This window comes from Nycticebus coucang, chromosome 15 (assembly GCF_027406575.1).
Source record: "Nycticebus coucang isolate mNycCou1 chromosome 15, mNycCou1.pri, whole genome shotgun sequence".
NCBI classification, from domain to species: domain Eukaryota; kingdom Metazoa; phylum Chordata; class Mammalia; order Primates; family Lorisidae; genus Nycticebus; species Nycticebus coucang.
This window is the reverse complement of record NC_069794.1, coordinates 76376921-76396910: the sequence shown is the minus strand read 5'-3', so window position 1 is coordinate 76396910 and position 19990 is coordinate 76376921. Positions and strand designations below refer to the sequence as shown.

General features: G+C 37.0%; 1 protein-coding gene across 1 annotated transcript in view; it reads left to right on the top strand.

Moving 5' to 3' along the window:
- The window catches only part of LOC128566496 (phospholipid-transporting ATPase IB-like), a 372171-nt gene that overhangs the window by 88504 nt on the left and 263677 nt on the right, over nucleotides 1-19990 (top strand). Inside the window, exons 11-12 of the mRNA XM_053563334.1 lie at nucleotides 4780-4907; nucleotides 5919-5996. Coding sequence (XP_053419309.1) covers nucleotides 4780-4907; nucleotides 5919-5996 — 206 coding nt within the window. The remainder of the gene's footprint in view (nucleotides 1-4779; nucleotides 4908-5918; nucleotides 5997-19990) is intronic.

Below are 19990 nucleotides of genomic sequence, written 5' to 3'. Positions count from 1 at the left end.
GTGCAGTCCCCTCTCTGCCGACCGACCGGGACTGGCCTCCAGACCCCAGTGTGAGCAAAGGAGAGCGCTGGGAGCTCAGAATTCCAGGTAGAGACCATATATAGTTTATACAGTTTTATGCCTGGCAGGAGGACGCCGTGGCACCCCAGTAGGGGAGGTAGGTCCAGTTTTTAGAGGGTCTCTCCCGTGGAGTGTAGTGGGAGGACCTTTGAACTCTGCACGGTTGTTTGTGGGGCACTCTGAGCCAATCTCATGGGGGAGGGGACTCCTGTCCGCTTGGTGATGGATTTTGTACCTTTTGTTTGTATCCTTGTGGTCGCAGCTCACCTCAGTGGAGTTGACGTGCGTTCTACAACCTTCTCTCTTAGTGCAGCTCAAATCCACCAGGTTACTTGCTGAATTTTTGTCCTTTAACTCTCCTTCTGAACGGGAGCCTCTGTGGAAAGCTGGCTTCAGTCAGCCATCTTGTCTCCTCCCCCCCCAGTTATTTTTAGAGACAGGGTCTCATCACATTTGCTCAGGCTGGTCTCCAACCTGTGAGCTCATGCAATCCATCCATCTCGACCTCCCAGAGTGCTATAATAATATTTTTAATAGAGATCATTCCATGCCTGTGTTTTATAACTATTGTTTATTTCATGCCTCTACAACGTGGCACACACTACAAGATTGTGAATTTCTGAGGAAAGAAAACTATATACCCTTAACTCCAGAAACAGTGCCTTTTCATAATAGGAACTCAATGATTAATTGATTGACTAAAATAAATAGTTTAGAGTTGAAACTGAACTCTATAGTTTTCTAAGCTTATCCATTATTTTACTTAAAGTGAAACTGAGATTCTGTATGTTTACTAAAAAGTGCAGAGGGAGCTTTTTGCTTATTTAGAATAAGAACCCTGTGCTTATTATTCTATGGTACACCACTATGCCCAGGATATGCTAGTACAAAAGAAGAAAAATGTAGTAATTAATGAATTTGGCAAAGGAATAAATATTTTTTTTCTTTTTTGCAGTTTTTTGCAGGGCTGGGTTTGAACCCACCACCTCTGGTATATGGGCCAGCGCCCTACTCATTGAGCCACAGGCACCACCCCAAAGGAATGAATATTTTGTCTCAGTTTCTCTGTTCATAAAATGGTCACAGTGATTTTTGTTTCTACTTTTCTTAAAAGAAGATTTATAAACATAAAGTAATACAGTTAGTGTGAAAGCATAATCATGGCAAATAGAAGAACGTTAGTGAATGCATGGTGATAGAGTTTGAAGAAATGATAGTAAATTGAACTTGACTTTTAGGTTGAAGGGATTTAGAAATCTAGGTTTACATGGATGGAGCTGGAATATATTCTTCTTAGCAAAGTATCTCAAGAATGGAAGAGAAAGTACCCAATGTATTCAGCCTTACTATGAAGCTAATTTATAGCTTTCATATGAAGGCTATAACCCAACTATAAGAATATGGGGAAAAGGCCAAGGGAGGGGAGGGTAGAGGGAGGGTAATGTGTGGGGCCACACCTACAGTGCATCTTAGAATGGGTACAGGTGAAACTTACTAAATGCAGAATTCAAATGTCTTCATACAATAACTAAGAAAATGCCATGAAGACTATGTTAAACATCAAACTGTATTTTCAGATTGTATATGAAGCCAGCACATTGTACCCCTTGACTGCACTAATGTACACAGCTATGATTTAATAAAAAAAAACTTGTGAGATACTGCAAAAGCCGTACTAAGAGAAACATTTATCACATTAAAAAAACAGATTTAACTCCTTTGTTCTAAATTGCAGCTACACTTCATTTCAAGAAAAATATATGTAAAATTTTAATTGGCAAATTGAACTGATTTAATTTTGTTTGATTTTACAGATTTGTGTTTAAGGAAAGGTATCTTCTTTACAAAATAATTTGTTTTTAGTTCTCTTCAGTTATAACTCCTCTCCTGTAACAGAGCTATATGTAAACTTAGTGATAAGATTGTGATGCGAGCTTCTTAAAGACAGTATGTCAGTGCATATATTTTCCCCGAGCATCTTCTAGACTTTTTAAAGTAAATTTCTGTGAAATTAGGTTCAATTTATATTGAAAAAAAAAAACCTCAAACAAATCTACCTCTTTAAAAATTTAGCACATCTATAGATTTTTTAAAGTACCATAGTTATCTTTCTTCCTTTCCTTTTTTTTCCTGCCTCACTTCTCTCCTTTCCCTGAGTTTTAAGAATTTCATTTACCTAATGCTGTTTCATTTCTGTTTCTTCACAAACCTATTGTTTCTTCAGTTTGAATTAAAATGTCCTCCTTATGCTTTTGCCTTCACCTCCTACCTATATTTAACAAACTCCCTTCTTCTTCAAACATTGCTCACCTCCTTTTGTGATACCCCACTCTGTGCCCTGTACTTTGTGGTGGTGTCCCTGTGATCAGTGCTATCATGGAATTCATCATGCTCTACTTATTGACTTGGCTTACTTTCTCAAGCTGCATCCCAAGCTCCCTGAGAGAAGGGTCTGTTCTCTCTCAGTCTAGAATCTCGGCTAGCTCATGCTTGTGGTTTGTGGTGGCTGATGCCTGTAATCCCAGCACTTTGGGAGGCTGAGGCAGGTGAAGTTCCAGGCTAGCATGGGCAACACAGCCAAACTCTATTTATCTCTACAGAAAAATTTAAAAATTTAATGTGCCTAGTGGCATGCACTTTGTAGTCTTAGCTATTTGGAAGACTGAGGTGGGAGGATCACTTGAGCCTAGGAGTTCAAGGCTGCCTGTTTAAATTTAAAAAAAATTTAAACATTTTAAAAAATCTTTACTCTTAAAACTTTCCATACTCCTTTTTACATATTTGGTGTTTAACTAATGTATTCTTTCTTTTTTTTATCTTCTCATTCCTGAGATCACTATTCCTTTTACTTTTTTATTTTATTTTTTTTATTGTCAAATCATAGCTGTGTACATTAGTACAATCAAGGGGTACAATGTTCTGGTTTAATATACAATCTGCAATATTTTCATCAAACTGTTCAATGTAGCCTTCATGGCATTTTCTTAGTTTATATGTAGACATTTGTATTCTGCCTTTAGTAAGTTTGCCTATACCCATTCTAAGATGCACCATAAGTGTGGCCCCACCCATTACCCTCCTTCCACCCTAACCTCCCCTCTCCCTTCCCCTTCCTTGGACCTTTACCTATAGTCTTATGCTATAGTTGGGTTATAGCCTTCATGTGAAAGCTATAATTTAGCTTCATAGTAGGGCTGAGTACATTGTATACTTTTTCTTCCATTCCGGAGATACTTTGCTAAGAAGAATCTGTTCCAGCTCCATCCATGTAAACATGAAAGAGGTAAAGTATCTTTCTTTAAGGCTGCATAATATTCCATGGTATACATGTGCCAGAATTTGCTAGTCCATTCGTGGGTCGATAGACACTTGGGCTTCTTCCATGACTTAGCAATTATGAATTGGGCTGCAATAAACATTCTGGTACAGATGTCTTTGTTATATTGTGATTTTTGGTCTTCTGGGTATAAACCTAGTAAAGGAATTATAGGATCGAATGGAAGGTCTAGTTTTAGGTCTCTAAGTATTCTCCAAACATCCTTCCAGAAGGAACATATTAGTGTGCATTCCCACCAGCTGTGTAGAAGTGTGCCCTTTTCTCCACATCCACGCCAACATCTCTGGTTTTGGGATTTTGTTATGTGGGCTACTCTTACTGGGGTTAGGTGATATCTCAAAGTAGTTTTGATTTGCATTTCTCTGATGATTAAGGATGATGAGCTTTTTTGTGTGTGTTTGTAGATCATGTGTCTGTCTTCTTTAGAGAAGTTTCTTTTCAAGTCCCTTGCCCAGCCTGAAATGGGATCACGTGTTCTTTTCTTGCTAATATGTTTCAGTTCTCTGTGGATTCTGGGTATTAGACCTTTATTGGAGGTATAACCTGCAAATATTTTCTCCCATTCTGAGGGCTGTCTGCTTGCTTTACTTACTATGTTCTTGGCTGTGGAGAAGCTTTTTAGTTTGATCATGTCCCAGTAGTGTGTTTTTGATACTGCTTCAATTGCCTGGGGAGTCGTCCTCATAAAATATTCACCCAGGCTGATTCCTTCAAGAGTTTTCCCTGCACTTTCTTCAAGTATTTTTATAGTTTCATGTCTTAAGTTTAAATCTTTTATCCAGTGACAGTCTATCTTAGTTAATGGTGAAAGGTGTGGGTCCAGTTTCAATCTTCTACAGGTTGCCAGCCAGTTCACCCAGCACCATTTGTTAAATAGGGAATCTTTTCCCCACTGAATGTTTTTAATTGGCTTGTCAAAGATCAAATAATGGTAAGTAGCTGAATTCATCTCTTGGTTCTCTAAAATATTTCATATTTGTGTCCACTTTTCAAAATTTTATTTATTTATTTATTTTTTAGAGACTGTTTCACTATGTTTCCTAGGCTACTCAAGTAACCCTACCATCTTATCCTCCTGAGTAGTTAGGGTTACAGTTGTGCACCACCACACATGGCTAACTTTTCATTTTAATTTTTCATAGAGATGGGGGTCTTCCAGTGTTGCCCTGGATGGTCTTTAACTCCTGGTTTCAAGTGCTCCTGCTTCCTTGGCCTCTCAAAGTGTTGGGCATATAAGCATGAGCCACCACAGCCAGACTTTGTCCACTTTTAACAATTGTCGTGGAGAAAATGCCTAAATTTTATTATACAACAATGCAAACAAGGATGAATTAAGCTGACTTCTGAAGCAGTGATGTGGCACCTTTGATTTTCTTCCACAGATTCTAGCTCTCACAACCTTGGATTTGATATATTGGTGTTCATCATCTTGTACCACAACCTCATTCCCATTAGTCTGCTGGTCACTCTGGAAATTGTGAAATATGTTCAGGCCCAATTTATAAACTGGGTGAGTATTAGAATCAGAAAAAATTCATGCTTGAGCTATGAGTTTTTTTTTTTATAATTTAAAGAATCAATGTAATTGAGTCTCCATAGTATGGCTGGTGTGGCTGGTGCAGCTGATGGGCCAGCTGTGCTTTGGACAAACATGCTAAGTGTTGTATTAGCATGGCTCAGCCGTGCTTGATGTTCACCTTGAGGACACTGTTTTTGTCATTCTTATTCTTTAGTAGATAAGAGAGATTAAAGAGATAGTGGCTTAGTACCAAGTATAGAGACATAGTTACTTAACAGAAAAAGAGAGGAAAGTCCAGTAGACTTACAGGTCTTGGCAAGAATGACAGGAATGTAATCTTTCCAAGAATTGCTTCAAATTAAGGAAAAGCTTTCTTAGGTAACGACGATTTACTGACTGTTACTAATATTTACTCAATTGTGACTGAACTAATTTTTTAGTTTGAATGTGGGGTTGCAATTTTTCATTATATTTTTAGATAGTTTTCTTTGAAATAAAATTATTGCTAAATATCACATATTAAAGATATACTCTCAATGTGCCATTGGATTGCCATCATATAAAGGGAATATTACTTAAACAGTCACATAGCAAAGCAATACTTTCAAATGTATTCTCATTTATTTTCACAAGAGTACTATGAGATCTGTGCTGTTGTTTCATTTCATTGCTGTAGTAGCTGAAGCACAGAAATGTTAATTCATTTACTCCCAGTCCACACCTCGTCTGAGGCAGAACTGGGAATTTGAAAGCCAAGTCTTTCAATTCTACTAGATCACCAACATATGAAAATTTATTTCTATATGGCACTACTTCTCCTGAATCAATTGTCTTAATATATGGAAGAAACTAAGATGCACTGGTTTGACCTGAGTATTCTATACTCTCCATGGTGAATTCTTTCTAAATGTCAGTCACATAGAAAGGCTGTGGTAACCACCCTGAAGATATTTTGAGTGAAGTTTTGATTCTGGTCTAAGCTATATTTTTTACTTCTTGCAGGATGAAGATATGCATTATAAAGTAAATAATGTCTATGCCATGGCCAGAACATCCAATCTCAATGAAGAGCTTGGGCAGGTGAGGGCCTCTTCAGGGATCTAACAATGTGAACAGAGCTTAAAAGAAAGCTCTAGGAAGAGCTTGTGTATAATAAAATGCAGGGTCAGTCATGGAGTAGAGTTTAAATTGACACATGGAGCCAGGTGGGAACTTAAAAAGCATACTTTGCTCAAAATACTGATAATATTGCATTATGAACAATAACACAACATCAAAGGTAGCTTTTACCACTGCTTTATGTTTAAGCAGAACAGACCTAATACAAGTTTTTATGTGTTTATGAGAGAGTCGAAGAGCTGGAGAGGGAAGGTAGGGAAGACTACTGTTAGCTCTCTAGTCTATAGTTAGCTCCAGAGTCAGGAACCTGCTGGTGGAAATACCCAAGCCCTGCCTGCCTGAGGCAGATGACTCAGAGGAAGACTCCCAAGGCTGTTAAAAATTTTGAGGACTGCTACAAAGTTTTATACCTGTTAAGGATTTCATAGCTTCTGGAAGAGGAGTAATAAAACTTCTATTTTTTTAATGGAGAGCTCCTCACCCACATCTCTAGTGGCTGCAATGAAATAAAAAACGGTGGGAATGAAATCGGGTTACCAATGGATGCTTAACACAGTAATTTCATTTATGTTTACCTTTTAAATGACAGTCAAATCTTTATAGGTGTAAATTACATTTTAAAGAAACTCCTGCAAATGTACACTGCCTAAAAGGAGACATTTAATTAATTTTTTCTTATAACGACTTTTGGTTTTTAATATGTTTTTACTAGGTTGTGGTTTTCCATTTTTCAATGAATTAGGGATGATATAAAAATTGTGGAATAAGGCAGAATTTTGGAGTTAAATTTCCCAAGTTTGAGTCATCGCTTTACCATCTACCAGCAGAGTCAAATTGGAATTCTCATGTAACTTCCTTGACCTTTGTCCTTGATTCTTAATCTGTAAAATGGGCACAACAGGGATCTATGTTATAGGGTGTTATGAGGATTGAATAAGATAAAGTATCTGTAAGGCATTCAGCACAATGCACACCTACTGTGTAGTAGGGACCTAATTAATGTTACTCATTATAACCAGTAACTGGAAAGTTCTAATTTCTAGTCATGTTGAATAGTAGCATTTGAATAATGAATTCTCAGTAAACATATACTTAAAAAGGATTTGAGGCTGGAAATGCCTGTTTAAACAATTGCATCAGCAGCCTTTTGTCCTTAAATAACTAAAGATAGAGGATGGAATAATGAAATCTCCAGCACCATCTCTGCTCCCCAAAATCTGATTATTTGTTAATCCTTCAGAATTTATGTTTTCTATTGACATTTGGGTAAAGATCACTTCAACCACCTTGCCTAGTCAATGGGTACTAGCCTCTTTAGATTGTAACTAAATATAATCTTAATAAAAGTTGGTTTGAAGGTTTAAGCCTTGAAAATTAATTATATTGTTTATGTAGGTAAACCATAAAGAGTAGGAACAATAAATGTTATTATTCATTGGAGTCCTTGTATACTGTTGTCAGAATGTAAAATAGTGCAGTTACTGTGGAAAATAGTACAGTGGCTCCTCAAAAGATTAGACATAGATTACCATATAATCCAGCAATTTCACTTTTGAGTATATACACATTCCAAAAACTAAAGTCAGGAGCTAAAAAAGATATTTTGTGCCAATGTTCATAAAATCATTATTCACAATAGCAAAAAGATGGAAATAACTGAAATGACCATCAATGGATGAATGGATAGGCAAAGGGTGGTATATCTTTACAATGGCATATTCTATTCACCTATAGAAGGGAATGAAATTCTTACACATGCCACAACATGGACTAACCTTGAAGACATTATGCTAAATGAAATAAGCCAGACACAAAAGGACAAATATTTAACATTGCTTGCATTATCTAGAAATATGCCACTTTGCCTGTATTTTGATCTTAAAATCTTTAACACTACAGATAAGACTATCATTATTAGTATTCCTATTATTTTTATGTAACAGTTATTATTTAGATTTATTCACATCCTTACCAATGTCTTTGTTCATCTTTAATTCTCATAACTCCAAACTTTCAGTTAAACTTGCATATCTGTTGCTTGCATATCTCTTGCGAGGGATGTTTTAATGTTTCCTTTTGAGAAGGATTGTTGGTAGTCAACTCTTCATGTTTCGTATTCTTAAGATTTCTTTATTTCACCCTACTTAAAACTTTGAAAATACTCCATTGTCCTATACCTTTGATGATTTTGAGAAACATCTTTCAGTCTAGTATTGGTACGTGGGCATATGAATGGTCCTTTCTTCCTGCTTTGAAAATTTTCTCCTTAGACTGATGTGGTTTTATTGTCATGTGACTGTTTTATTTATCCTATTTCTGACTCATGGGGCTCTCAGAGTAGGAGGATCAGTGACATTGAATAACTTTAAAAAACTCAGATCGGTGCTTAAATATTGGCGCTTCCTAGCCCCCAGTTTCTTTCCAGCTCCAGTTGGATGTATGTTGGCCCTTTTCTCTCTATCCTCATGCTTCTTACCATTCACTCTTCCCATTGCAGTATCTCTCAGAGGCTTTGGGTACCTTCTTCCTGTTAACTGTCTGCTCTCCAATAGAGTCTTCATTAGATTTTGGTCAGCTGTTTAATCCCTCAATTAAATTTCGAGTTCTCTAGCATTATAATTTTAACTTTCTAGAAGCTTTATTTTTTGAATGTATGCTCTATTTTAATTTTCTTGTTCCATACTCATTTCTTAAAACTACCCTTTATTTAAAAACTATGCAAAGTGTAGTTATTTCATATTCTGAGTCTATCCAAATTATTTGTGGATCTGATTCTGTTTCTTGTTTTTCTGTGTGTTTAACGTAGGGTGGCTTATTTAGATTTATGACCCCATGATGACTGGAACTTTTTTTGATAGGAATTCCTTGAGGCTTGGGTCGAAGTTTCATTTCAACAGAAAGGATTTGTATTTACTTCTGCCAAATCATTTCAGACTGCATTATTTAAAACCTCTACTTGAGGTGGTTTGTATATATAGGATGTGTGAATTTGGCTATAAGCTCCTGGACAGGCCAGCTTGTATGGACATTCTCTAGAGAAATACACTTTTCTTCCAACCATCCTCAAGGTTCAATTAGGAAAATTTATTTGCCATTTCATTCTGCTGAGCACTTCTCTTTCATGCTTGTTTCCTTTCTTTCTTTCTTTTTTTTTTTAATCACTTATTTACATGAACTGTTTGCTCTCTGGAATGTGCCTTAGGAACCATGTACTACAGCTGTGATAATTATTTTATTTTATTTTATTGTTTGGGATTCATTGAGGGTACAAAGAATTAGGTTACAATGATTGCATTTGTTAGAGAAGTCTCTCTTATAAATGCGTCCCGCTCCCAAGAAGTGTGCCAAAGCCCTTGACCTCCCATTCTCCCAGCTCCTCCCCTCTCCCTACTACCTCATTTCCATAACCTCCTTTATATTAGCTCATCTTCTGCCTTCATATTAGAATTGACTACATTGGATTCTTGATTCTCCATTCTTGTGATGCTTTACTAAGAAGAATGTGTTCCATCTCCATCCAGGTTAATTAAAAAATATGAAAAGTCATAGCTTTTTAATCCATTCCCAGGTTAGTGGTCATTTAGGCTGTTTCCACATTTTGGCAATTGCAAATTGAGCTGTAATAAATAGTCTAGTGCAAAAGTCCTTACAATAAAATGATTTTTTTTCTTCTGGGTGGATGCCTAGTAATGGGATTGAAGGATCAAATGGGGGGTCTAATTTGAGTTCTTTGAGGATTCTCCATACTTCTTTCCAAAAAAGATAGTATTAGTTTGCAGTCCCACCAAATGTAAAAGTGTACCCTTCTTTCCACATCCACACCAGCATTTGAAGCTTTGAGATTTTGTGATGTGGGCCATTCTCGCTGGGTGAGAATGTCATCCTTAAGGGTAATATCTCAGGGTGGTTTTGGTTTGCATTTTTCTGATGATTAGCGATGATGAGCATATTTTCATGTTTGTTAGCCATTCATCTCTCTTATTTAGAGAAGGTTCTTTTCATGTCTCTTACCCAGTGTCATAGAGGATTGTTGAGTCTTTTGTTTGTTTGATTAATTTAAGTTCTTTGTAGATCCTACTTATCAAGCCTTTGCCTGATTCATAATATGGAAATATATTTTCCCATTCAGAAGGTTGTCTATTTGCTTTGATTGTTGCTTCCTTAGCTGTACAGAAGCTTTTCAGTTTAATTAAGTCTCATTTGTTTATTTTAATTGTTGCAATTGCCACTGAAGTCTTCTTCACAAAATCTTTCCCCAGGCCAGTATCTTCAAGTGTTTTCCCACACTTTCTTTGAGGATTTTATGTTTCATGCCTTAGATTTAATTCTTGAATTAATTTTTGTAAGTGGTGACAGGTGTGGGTCTAGTGTCAGTCTTTTACATGTGGTTATCCAGTTCTTCCAGCACCACAGATTGAATAGAAATTCTTTTCCCCAGTGTATGTTCTTGTTAGGTTTATCAAAGATCAGGTGGCTATAAGAGGCTAGTTTCATCTCATGGTTTTCTATTCAGTTCCAAATGTCTATATCTCTATTTTTGTGCCAATACCATGCTGTTTTGATCACTATGGCCTTATAGTAGAGCCAAAAGTCTGGTAGGGTGATATGCTCAGTTTGTTTTTATTACTAAGAATTGCCTTGGCTATAAGGGGTTTCTTCTGGTTCTATACATAATGGAGAATTATATTTTCCAAATCTTAAAATTATGATGATAGTATATTAATAGGGATTGCATTGAATCTATAGATTGCTTTGAGTAGTACAGACATTTTCACAATGTTGATTCTTCCCACCCAAGAGCATGTTGTGTTCTTCCATTTGTTAATATCTTCTTCTATTTCTTTTCTTAGGATTTTGTAATTCTCTTTATAGAGGTCCTTCATCTCTTTTGTTATGTATATTTCTAGTTGTTTCATTTACTTTGAAGCTACTGTGAAGGGCATTAAGTCTTTGATTAACTTCTTAACTTGGCTGTTATTGGCGTATACAAAGGCTACTGATTTGTGAACATTTATTTTACATCCTGAGATATTGCTGTATTCTTTGATCACTTCCAGGAGTCTTGTGGTTAAGTCTTTGAGGTTCTCTAAGTATAAGATTTTATGGGTGGCGCCTGTGGCTCAAAGGAGTAGGGTGCCGGCCCCATATGCCAGAGGTGGCAGGTTCAAACCCAGCCCTGGCCAAAAACTGCAGGAAAATATTTTATCATTGGTAAAGAGGAAAAGTTTGACTTCCTCTGCACTGATTTGGATGCCCTTTATTTCCTTCTCTTGCCTGATTGTCTTGGCTAGAACTTCCAGCACAATGTTGAATAGTAGTGGCAACAGAGGACAACCTTGTCTGATTCTAGTTCTAAGTGGAAAAGCTCTGTTTTACTCCATTCAGTATAATATTAGTTGTGGGTTTGTTGTGGATGGCTTTGATCAGATTCAGAAATGTGCCACCTATGCCTATATTCTTAAGTGTTCTAATTAGAAAATGATACTGAATCTTATCAAATGCTTTTTCTGCATCTATTGAGAGGATCATATGGTCTTTATTTTTGCATCTGTTAATATGGTGAAAATTATGTTTATGGACTTGTGTATATTAAACCAGCCTTGCATACCTGGAATGAAACCTACTTGATTATGATGAATGATTTTTTTAATGTGTGGCCATAATCAATTGGCTAAGATTTTATTGAGAATTTTTGTATTTACATTCATTAGTGAAATTGATTTGAAGTTCTCCTTTTTAGTTGGGTCTTTTCCTGATTTTGGTATCAGAATGATGTTTGCTTCATAGAATATGTTGGGGAAGATTCCTTCCTTCTCAATTTTTTGGAATTACTTCTGCAGTATGGGTGTAAGCTCTTCTTTGAAGGTTTGATAGTATTCTAGTGTGAAGCTATTTGGACCAGGACATTTTTTTGTTGGGAGATTTTTTTAATTGTTTCTTCTATCTCAGTGCTTGACATCAGTCTGTTCAGGAGATTGATTTCTTCTTGGTGAAGTATAAGGAAAGAGTGTGATTCCAGGTATTGATCCATTTCATCCACATTGACAAAATTCTGGGCATAGAGTTTCTTGTACTACTCAGAGATGATCTCTTGTATCTCTGTGACATCTGTTCTTATTTCCCCTTTATAGTTAATTATTGGGGTTATTAGAGATTTTTCTTTTCTACTTCTAGTTAATCTAGCCAAAAGTTTGTCAATTTTATTTACTTTTCTTTTCTTTTTTGTTTCTTCTGAATACTTTCTGAATTTTTTTTTTTTAATTGTTGGGGATTCGCTGACGGTACAATAAGCCAGGTTACACTGATTGCATTTGTTAAGTAAAGTCCCTCTTGCAATTGTGTCTTGCCCCCAAAAGGTGTAACACACAACACGGCCCCACCCCCCTCCCTCCTTCCCTCTCTCTGCTCTTCCTCACCCCCTTCTTTCTCTTTCTGCTCTCCCCTTCCCTACCCCTACTGTGACCTTAATTGTCATTAATTGTCCTCATATCAAAATTGAGTACATAGGATTCATGCTTCTCCATTTTTGTGATGCTTCACTAAGAATAATGTCTTTCACTTCCATCCAGGTTAATACAAAGGATGTAAAGTCTCCATTTTATTTATGGCTGAATAGTATTCCATGGTATACATATACCACAGCTAGTTAATCCATTCCTGGGTTGGTGGACATTTAGGCTTTTTCCACGTTTTGGCAACTGTAAATTGAACTGCAATAAACAGTCTAGTACAAGTGTCCTTATGATAAAAGAAATTTTTTTCCTTCTGGGTAGATGCCCAGTAATGGGATTGCAGGATCAAATGGGAGGTCTAGCTTGAGTGCTTTGAGGTTTCTCCATACTTCCTTCCAGAAAGGTTGTACTAGTCTGCAGTCCCACCAGCAGTGTAAAAGTGTTCCCTTCTCTCCACATTCACACCAGCATCTGCAGTTTTGAGATTTTGTGATGTGGGCCATTCTTGCTGGGGTTAGATGGTATCTCAGGGTGGTTTTGAATTGCATTTTTCTAATAGATAGGGATGATGAACATTTTTTCATATGTTTGTTAGCCATTCATCTGTCTTCTTTATAGAAGGATCTATTCGTATCCCTGCCCATTGTTATATGGGATTGTTGGCTTTTTTCATGTGGATTACTTTGAGTTCTCTATAGATCCTAGTTATCAAGCTTTTATCTGATTCAAACTATGCAAATATCCTTTCCCATTGGGTACGTTGTCTATTTGCTTTGTTTGTTGTCTCCTTAGCTGTACAGAAGCTTTTCAGTTTAATGAAGTCCCATTTGTTTATTTTTGTTGTTGTTTCAATTGCTATGGCAGTCTTCTTCATGAAGTCTTTCCCCAGGCCAATATCTTCCAGTGTTTTTCCTATGCTTTCTTTGAGGATTTTTATTGTTTCATGCCTTAAATTTAAATCCTTCATCCATTTTGAATCAATTTTTGTGAGTGGGGAAAGGTGTGGGTCCAGTTTCAGTCTTTTACATATGGATATCCAGTTCTCCCAACACCATTTATTGAATAGGGAGTCTTTCCCCCAAGGTATGTTCTTGTTTGGTTTATCAAAGATTAGGTGGTTGTAAGATGTTAGTTTCATTTCCTGTTTTTCTATTCGATTCCAAGTGTCTATGACTCTATTTTTGCGCCAATACCATGCTGTCTTGACCACTATGGCTTTGTAGTACCACCTAAAATCTGGTATGGTGATGCCCCCAGCTTTATTTTTATTACTAAACACTGCCTTAGCTATACGGAATTTTTTCTGGTTCCACACAAAATGCAGATTCATTTTTTCCAAATCTTGAAAGTACAATATTGTTATTATAATAGGAGTGGCATTGAATAGGTAGATTGCTTTGGGAAGTATAGACATTTTAACAATGTTGATTCTTCCCATCCATGAGCATGGTATGTTCTTCCATTTGTTAATACCCTCTGCTATTTCCTTTCTGAGGATTTCATAGTTTTCTTTATAGAGATCCTTCACCTCCTTCATTAGGTATATTCCTAGGTATTTCTTTTTCTTTGAAACTATGGTGAAGGGAATTGTGTCCTTAATTAGCTTCTCATCTTGACTATTATTGGGGTACACAAAGGCAACTAACTTCTAGACACTGATTTTATATCCTGAAACATTATTGTATTTTTTGGTGACCTCTAGGAATCTTGTGGTTGAGTCTTTGGGATTCTCTAAGTATAAGATCATGTCGTCAGCAAAGAGGGAGAGTTTGACCTCCTCTGCTCCCTTTTGGATTCCCTTTATTTCCTTGTCTTGCCTAATTATATTGGCTAGAACTTCCAGCACTACATTGAATAGTAAAGGTGACAGAGGACAACCTTGTCTTGTTCTAGTTCTAGGAGGAAAAGCTTTCAGATTTAGTCCATTCAGTAAAATATTAGCTGTGGGTTTGTCATAGATAGCTTCAATCAGTTCCAGAAATGTGCCACCTATGCCTATACTCTTCAGTGTTCTAATTAGAAAAGGATGATGGATTTTATTGAATGCTTTTTCTGCATCTATTGAGAGGATCATATGATCTTTATTTTTGCCTCTGTTAATATGGTGGATAATGTTTATGGTCTTGCGTATGTTAAACCAGCCTTGCATCCCTGGGATAAAACCTACTTGTTCATGATGTATGAATTTTTTGATAATAAACTGTAATCTATTGGCTAGGATTTTGTTGAGAATTTTTGCATTTATGTTCATGAGTGAAATTGGTCTGAAATTCTCCTTTTTGATTGGGTCTTTTCCTGGTTTTGGTATCCGTGTGACGTTTGCTTCATATGACATGTTGGGGAAGATTCCTTCCTCCTCAATTTTTTGGAATAATTTCTGCAGTACAGGAATAAGCTCTTCCTTTAATGTTTGATAGAATTCTGGTGTGAAGCCATCTGGACCAGGGCATTTTTTAGTTGGAAGCTTTTTTATTGTTTCTTTAATCTCAGTACTTGAAATTTGTATGTTCAGGAGCTCTGTTTCTTTCTGGCTAAGTCTAGGGAGAGGGTGTGATTCCAAATATTGATCCATTTCCTTCACATTGTCAAATTTCTGGGCATAGAGTTTCTGGTAGTATTCAAGATGATCTCTTGTATCTCTGTGGGATCAATTGTTATTTCCCCTTTGTCATTCCTGATTGAGGTTACTAGAGATTTTACTTTTCTATTTCTAGTTAGTCTGACCAATGGTTTATCTATTTTATTCATTTTTTCAAAAGCCCAACTTCTTGTTTCATTAATTTTCTGAATGATTCTTTTGTTTTCAATTTCATTGATCTCTGATTTGATTTTGGATATTTCTTTTCTTCTACTGGGTTTAGGCTTAGATTGTTCTTTGTTTTCCAATTCCATAAGATGGCCTGTGAGTTTGTTGATGCGCTCTCTTTCTGGTTTTCGAATGTACATCTAAAGCAATAAATTTTCCTCTCAAAAGTGCTTTTTCAGTATCCCACAGGTTTTGGCAGCTTGTGTCTTCACTGTTGTTATTCTCAAAAAAGTTAATGATTTCCTGTTTTATTTCTCCCTGCACCCATCTGTTATTTAACAGAAGGTTGTTTGATTTCTATGCCTTTGTGTGGGGTTGAACGTTTTTGTTGGAGTTGAGTTCCACCTTTAGTGCCTTGTGGTCTGAGAAGATACAAGGTAAAAATTTCAATTCTTTTGATTTTGTTGAGGTTTGTTTTCTGGCCTAGAATATTATCAATTTTGGAGAATGTTCCATGGGTTGATGAGAAGAGTGTATATTCTTTAGCTTTGGGATGTAGTGTTGTATATGCATCTATCAAGCACAGTTGTTCTGCGGTCTCATTTCAATCTCTTATCTTTCTTTAATTTCTGTTTAGAGGATCTGTCCAGCTCTGTAAGAGGAGTGTTATAGTCCCCTGTTATTATGGTATTATCAGATATCATATTGCTCAGACTGAGTAAGGTCTGTTTCAAGAATTTGGGAGCATTTTAAATTGGGTACATAACTATTTAGATTTGAAATGTCTTCTTGTTGTATGTTTTCCTTGACCAATATAATGTGACCATTTTGTCTTTTTTGACTTTAGTTGCTTTAAATCCACATGTATGTGAAAATAAGATTGCAACTCCTCTTTTCTTCTGAATTCCATTTGCCTGAAAATGGACCCTTGACTCGGAGTTTTAATTTGTCTTTTGAAGCCAGGTGTATTTCCTGGAGAGAGCAAATGGATGGCTTGTGTTTTTTAATCCATTCAGCCAATCTATGTCTCTTCAGTGGGGAATTCAAGCCATTAACATTTATTGAGATAATTTGTAAGTGTGGTAGCATTCTATTCATCTTATTTTGTGAGAGTCCATTGCTTAGTTTTATCTTTTGCATCAGTGTGGAGGTTAGGTTGTGTCCTTCAATTTCTGAGTTCTTACTTTGCTGCTGATCCATTGTGATAGCCAGTGTGTAGAACAGGTTGAAGTATTTCCTGTAGAGCTGGTCTTGTTGTGGAAAATTTCCTCAATGTTTGTATGTCTGTAAATGATTTGATTTCTCCATCAATTTTTAAGCTTAGCTTAGCAGGGTACAGAATTCTGGGCTGGAAATTGTTCTGTTTAAGTAGATTAAAGGTAGATGACCATTGTCTTCTTGCTCGGAAAGTTTCGTTAGAGAAGTCTTCAGTCACTCTGATGGATTTTCCCCTGTAGGTCAACTGGCACTTACTACTGGCAGCTTGAAGAATCTTTTCTTTTGTCTTGACTTTGGACAGGTTTATCACAATGTGTCTTGGAGAAGCTCGGTTAGAGTTGAGACAACTTGGCATCTGAATTCTCTCTGAAAGCAGTATGTCAGAATCTTTGGTGATATTTTCATTTATTATATTCTCTAGTATGGCTTCCATTCCTCTGGGGCAGGCATCCTTCTTCCCCATCTGCAATTCCTATAACTCGTCTGTTGGAACGCTTCATAAAGTCCCATAATTCTGTCAGTGAACATTCTGCTTTCTCTCTCTTCTTTTCTTCCTCTTTAACTATCTGAGTTATCTCAAGAACTTTGTCCTCTACCTCTGAAATTCTTTCTTCTGCAAGGTCTAAAATGGGGGTCCTCAAACTGTGGTCCACGGGCCACATGAGGTGGTGTGATTGTATTTGTTCTCATTTTGTTTGTTTTTTTACTTCAAAATAAGATATGTGCAATGTGCATAGAAATTTGTGCATTTTTTTTTTTTTAACTATAGTCCTGCCCTCCAATGGTCTGAGGGACAGTGAATTGGCCCCCTGTTTAAAAAGTTTGAGGATGCCTGGTCTAATCTGTTGCTGATATTTTCTATTTCATCTTTAAATTTTCTAATTGACTGCTTCAGTTCCTCCAGCTCTGCTATATCCTTTCTATATTCTTCATATCATTCATCTATTATATGATTCTGTTTTTGGATTTCCTTTTGGTTATTTTCCACTTAATTATAAGTTTCCTTCATTGTTTCCATCATTTCCTTCATTGTTTTCATCATGTGTATTCTAAATTCCCTTTCTATCATTCCTAACATTTCTCTTTTTTTCTCTTCTTTTTTTACTAAATCATAACTGTACACATTAATGCATTTATGGGGTACAATGTGCTGATTTTATATACAATTTGGAATGCTTACATCAAACTAGTTAACATAGCCTTCACCTTAGTTACTTATTGTGTTGAGACATTTATATTCTACTCTTAATAGATTTGACATGTACCCTTGTAAAATGTACCATCGGTGAGGTCCCACCTATTACCCTGTCTCCACCCAACCTTCCCCCTCCTCTCTTTCTTCATCCTGGACTATAGTTGTATTTTATCTTTCATATGAAAGTGTGGGTGACTATGTATTTGTTTCATAATAGTACTGAGTACATTGGATACTTTTTCTTTCATTTTTTATTATTAAATCATAGCTGTGTACATTAATGCGATCATGGGGCACCATATACTGGTTTTATAGACCATTTGACATATTTTCATCACACTGGTTAAGATAGCCTTCCTGGCGTTTTCTTAGTTATTGTGTTAAGACATGTATATTCTAAATTTACGAAGTTTCACATGTACCCTTGTAAGATACACCATCCCTCTGCCCATCCTCCTCCTCCCCTCCCCTCCCTCTCCCTCTTCCCCCTATTCTTAGGTTATAACTGGGCTATAGCTTTCATATGTTTCTGTCATTTCTTGACCTAACATTTCTTTATAGGTGGAATCTTCTGCAGTAGCTACCTCATGGTCCCTTGGATGTGTTACTCTGGACTAGTTCTTCATGTTGCCAAGAGTTTTTTGCTGATTCTTCCTCATGAGTGCTTTCCTTTTTCTGTTTCCTTGCCCTAATTTTTCTTTCACTTCCTCTTGCTTTTTAAGTTCCCGTGCCTGTGAACAAGGGTTTCAGTTAGCCCTTTTGGTACAGGACCAGAAGGATGAGAAGGTTGAAGAGCAAGAAGGAATGAAGGAAAGAAAAAGAAAGAAAGGAAGAAAGAAAGAAAGAAAATAGAGAAAGGAGAGGGGTGGGTAAAGGGAATGTTGACAAAAAGAAGAGAGGCACAGAAAGAGGGAGAGAGAGCCATAAAGGTGTACAGGAGGTTACTTTGACACAACCTTAAACAAACCACAACCTCTGGAGGTGGCCGGTTGGGTGGTTCCCTTGAGGTCAGCGGCTCTTTGCTAACCTGATCAGACACAGTACCCCACCTCCACCAAGTAGAGAGGAAAGACAAAAATGCTATAAATCAAACCAAAACAAGCAAACAGAAAACTTTATGGGATAATATTGGATGAAAAATCAAATAATAGGGGTAGAAACACTACCAAAAATGAAGTTCTAATTACTGAAAAGGGCAGCAATGGGAAATTGTATTTAAACTAGAAAAATGGAGAAAGAAAAAAAAAGAAAAAATCTGTAGGGAAAGGTTGAAATTAAAAAACAAAACAAAACAACAACAAACAAAAAACAAACAAAAGAACCCCAAAACAAAGCAGTATGTATATCTTTCTGAATATTGTCTGGGCAACAGGTGATCTTCTGGGGTATGAGATGTTAATCACAATGCTGATATGAGTGGAGGCCTCCTCTGATTTCTGAAACCCTACAGGTTGGAGACTCTAAATCTCTCTTCAGTCCTCTTAAAAGACACTTTAAACTGCTAAACTTGGCTAAGCAGAAGCTTTCCCAGGAAAGTGCTTGTCGCTGGGATCACTGCTGAAGTGGCTGTCCACTTACCCAGTGTGCCAAAACTGGTCTCACTCTGCCCCTGAGGGTTAAGGCTGTAAGGCAGCTCAGTCCCCAACTTTAGGCTGTTCAGTCACCAGGTTACTAGCTCCTGTCTGATCCTTGCTCTGTGACCCTGAAGGCAGAGCTTGCAGGGGCAGTCCTCTTACAATGGCTCCCTGTGGCCCACAGCCGAACACTATTAGCTCCATCTGGCTCAGTGGTTCAGTCTGGGGCCCTAGACAACGCTCAAAGTTCTCCGCACTCCTGCTCAAGCTCTCCCCAAGACAGTTCAACTGAGTGCCAAGTCCAGAAACACCAAAACAGTTCACAGGTAAGCCTTTCCAGTCTTGCCGCTGCTGTACTTACAGCTGACGGCAGGATTAGACCGATCAAACACATACAACCACTTGCCAGTTTTCCATTGTTTTTGTCCTCCTCTTGGGGTCCAGAAGTCTCTTACTGACTCCCTATGTCCTCAAAGGGATGATTATAGGCAGATCCCACCAGCCAGAGATGCCTGGAGTCTTATCTTCCCAGACTCATGGTGCCCAGGAAGCTGTTACTCGGCAACCATCTTGCTATCCTCCTTATTTACTTTTCTTTTTGCTTAACTAACTTTCTGAATGGTTCTTTTGTTTCCAATTTCATTAATCTCTGATTTAATTTTGGTTATTTCTTTTCTTCTTCTGGGTTTGGGATTAAATTGTTCTTTTTCCAATTTCATAAGATGGTTGTAACTTTGTTGATGCACTCTCTTTCTGTTTTTGGAATGTAG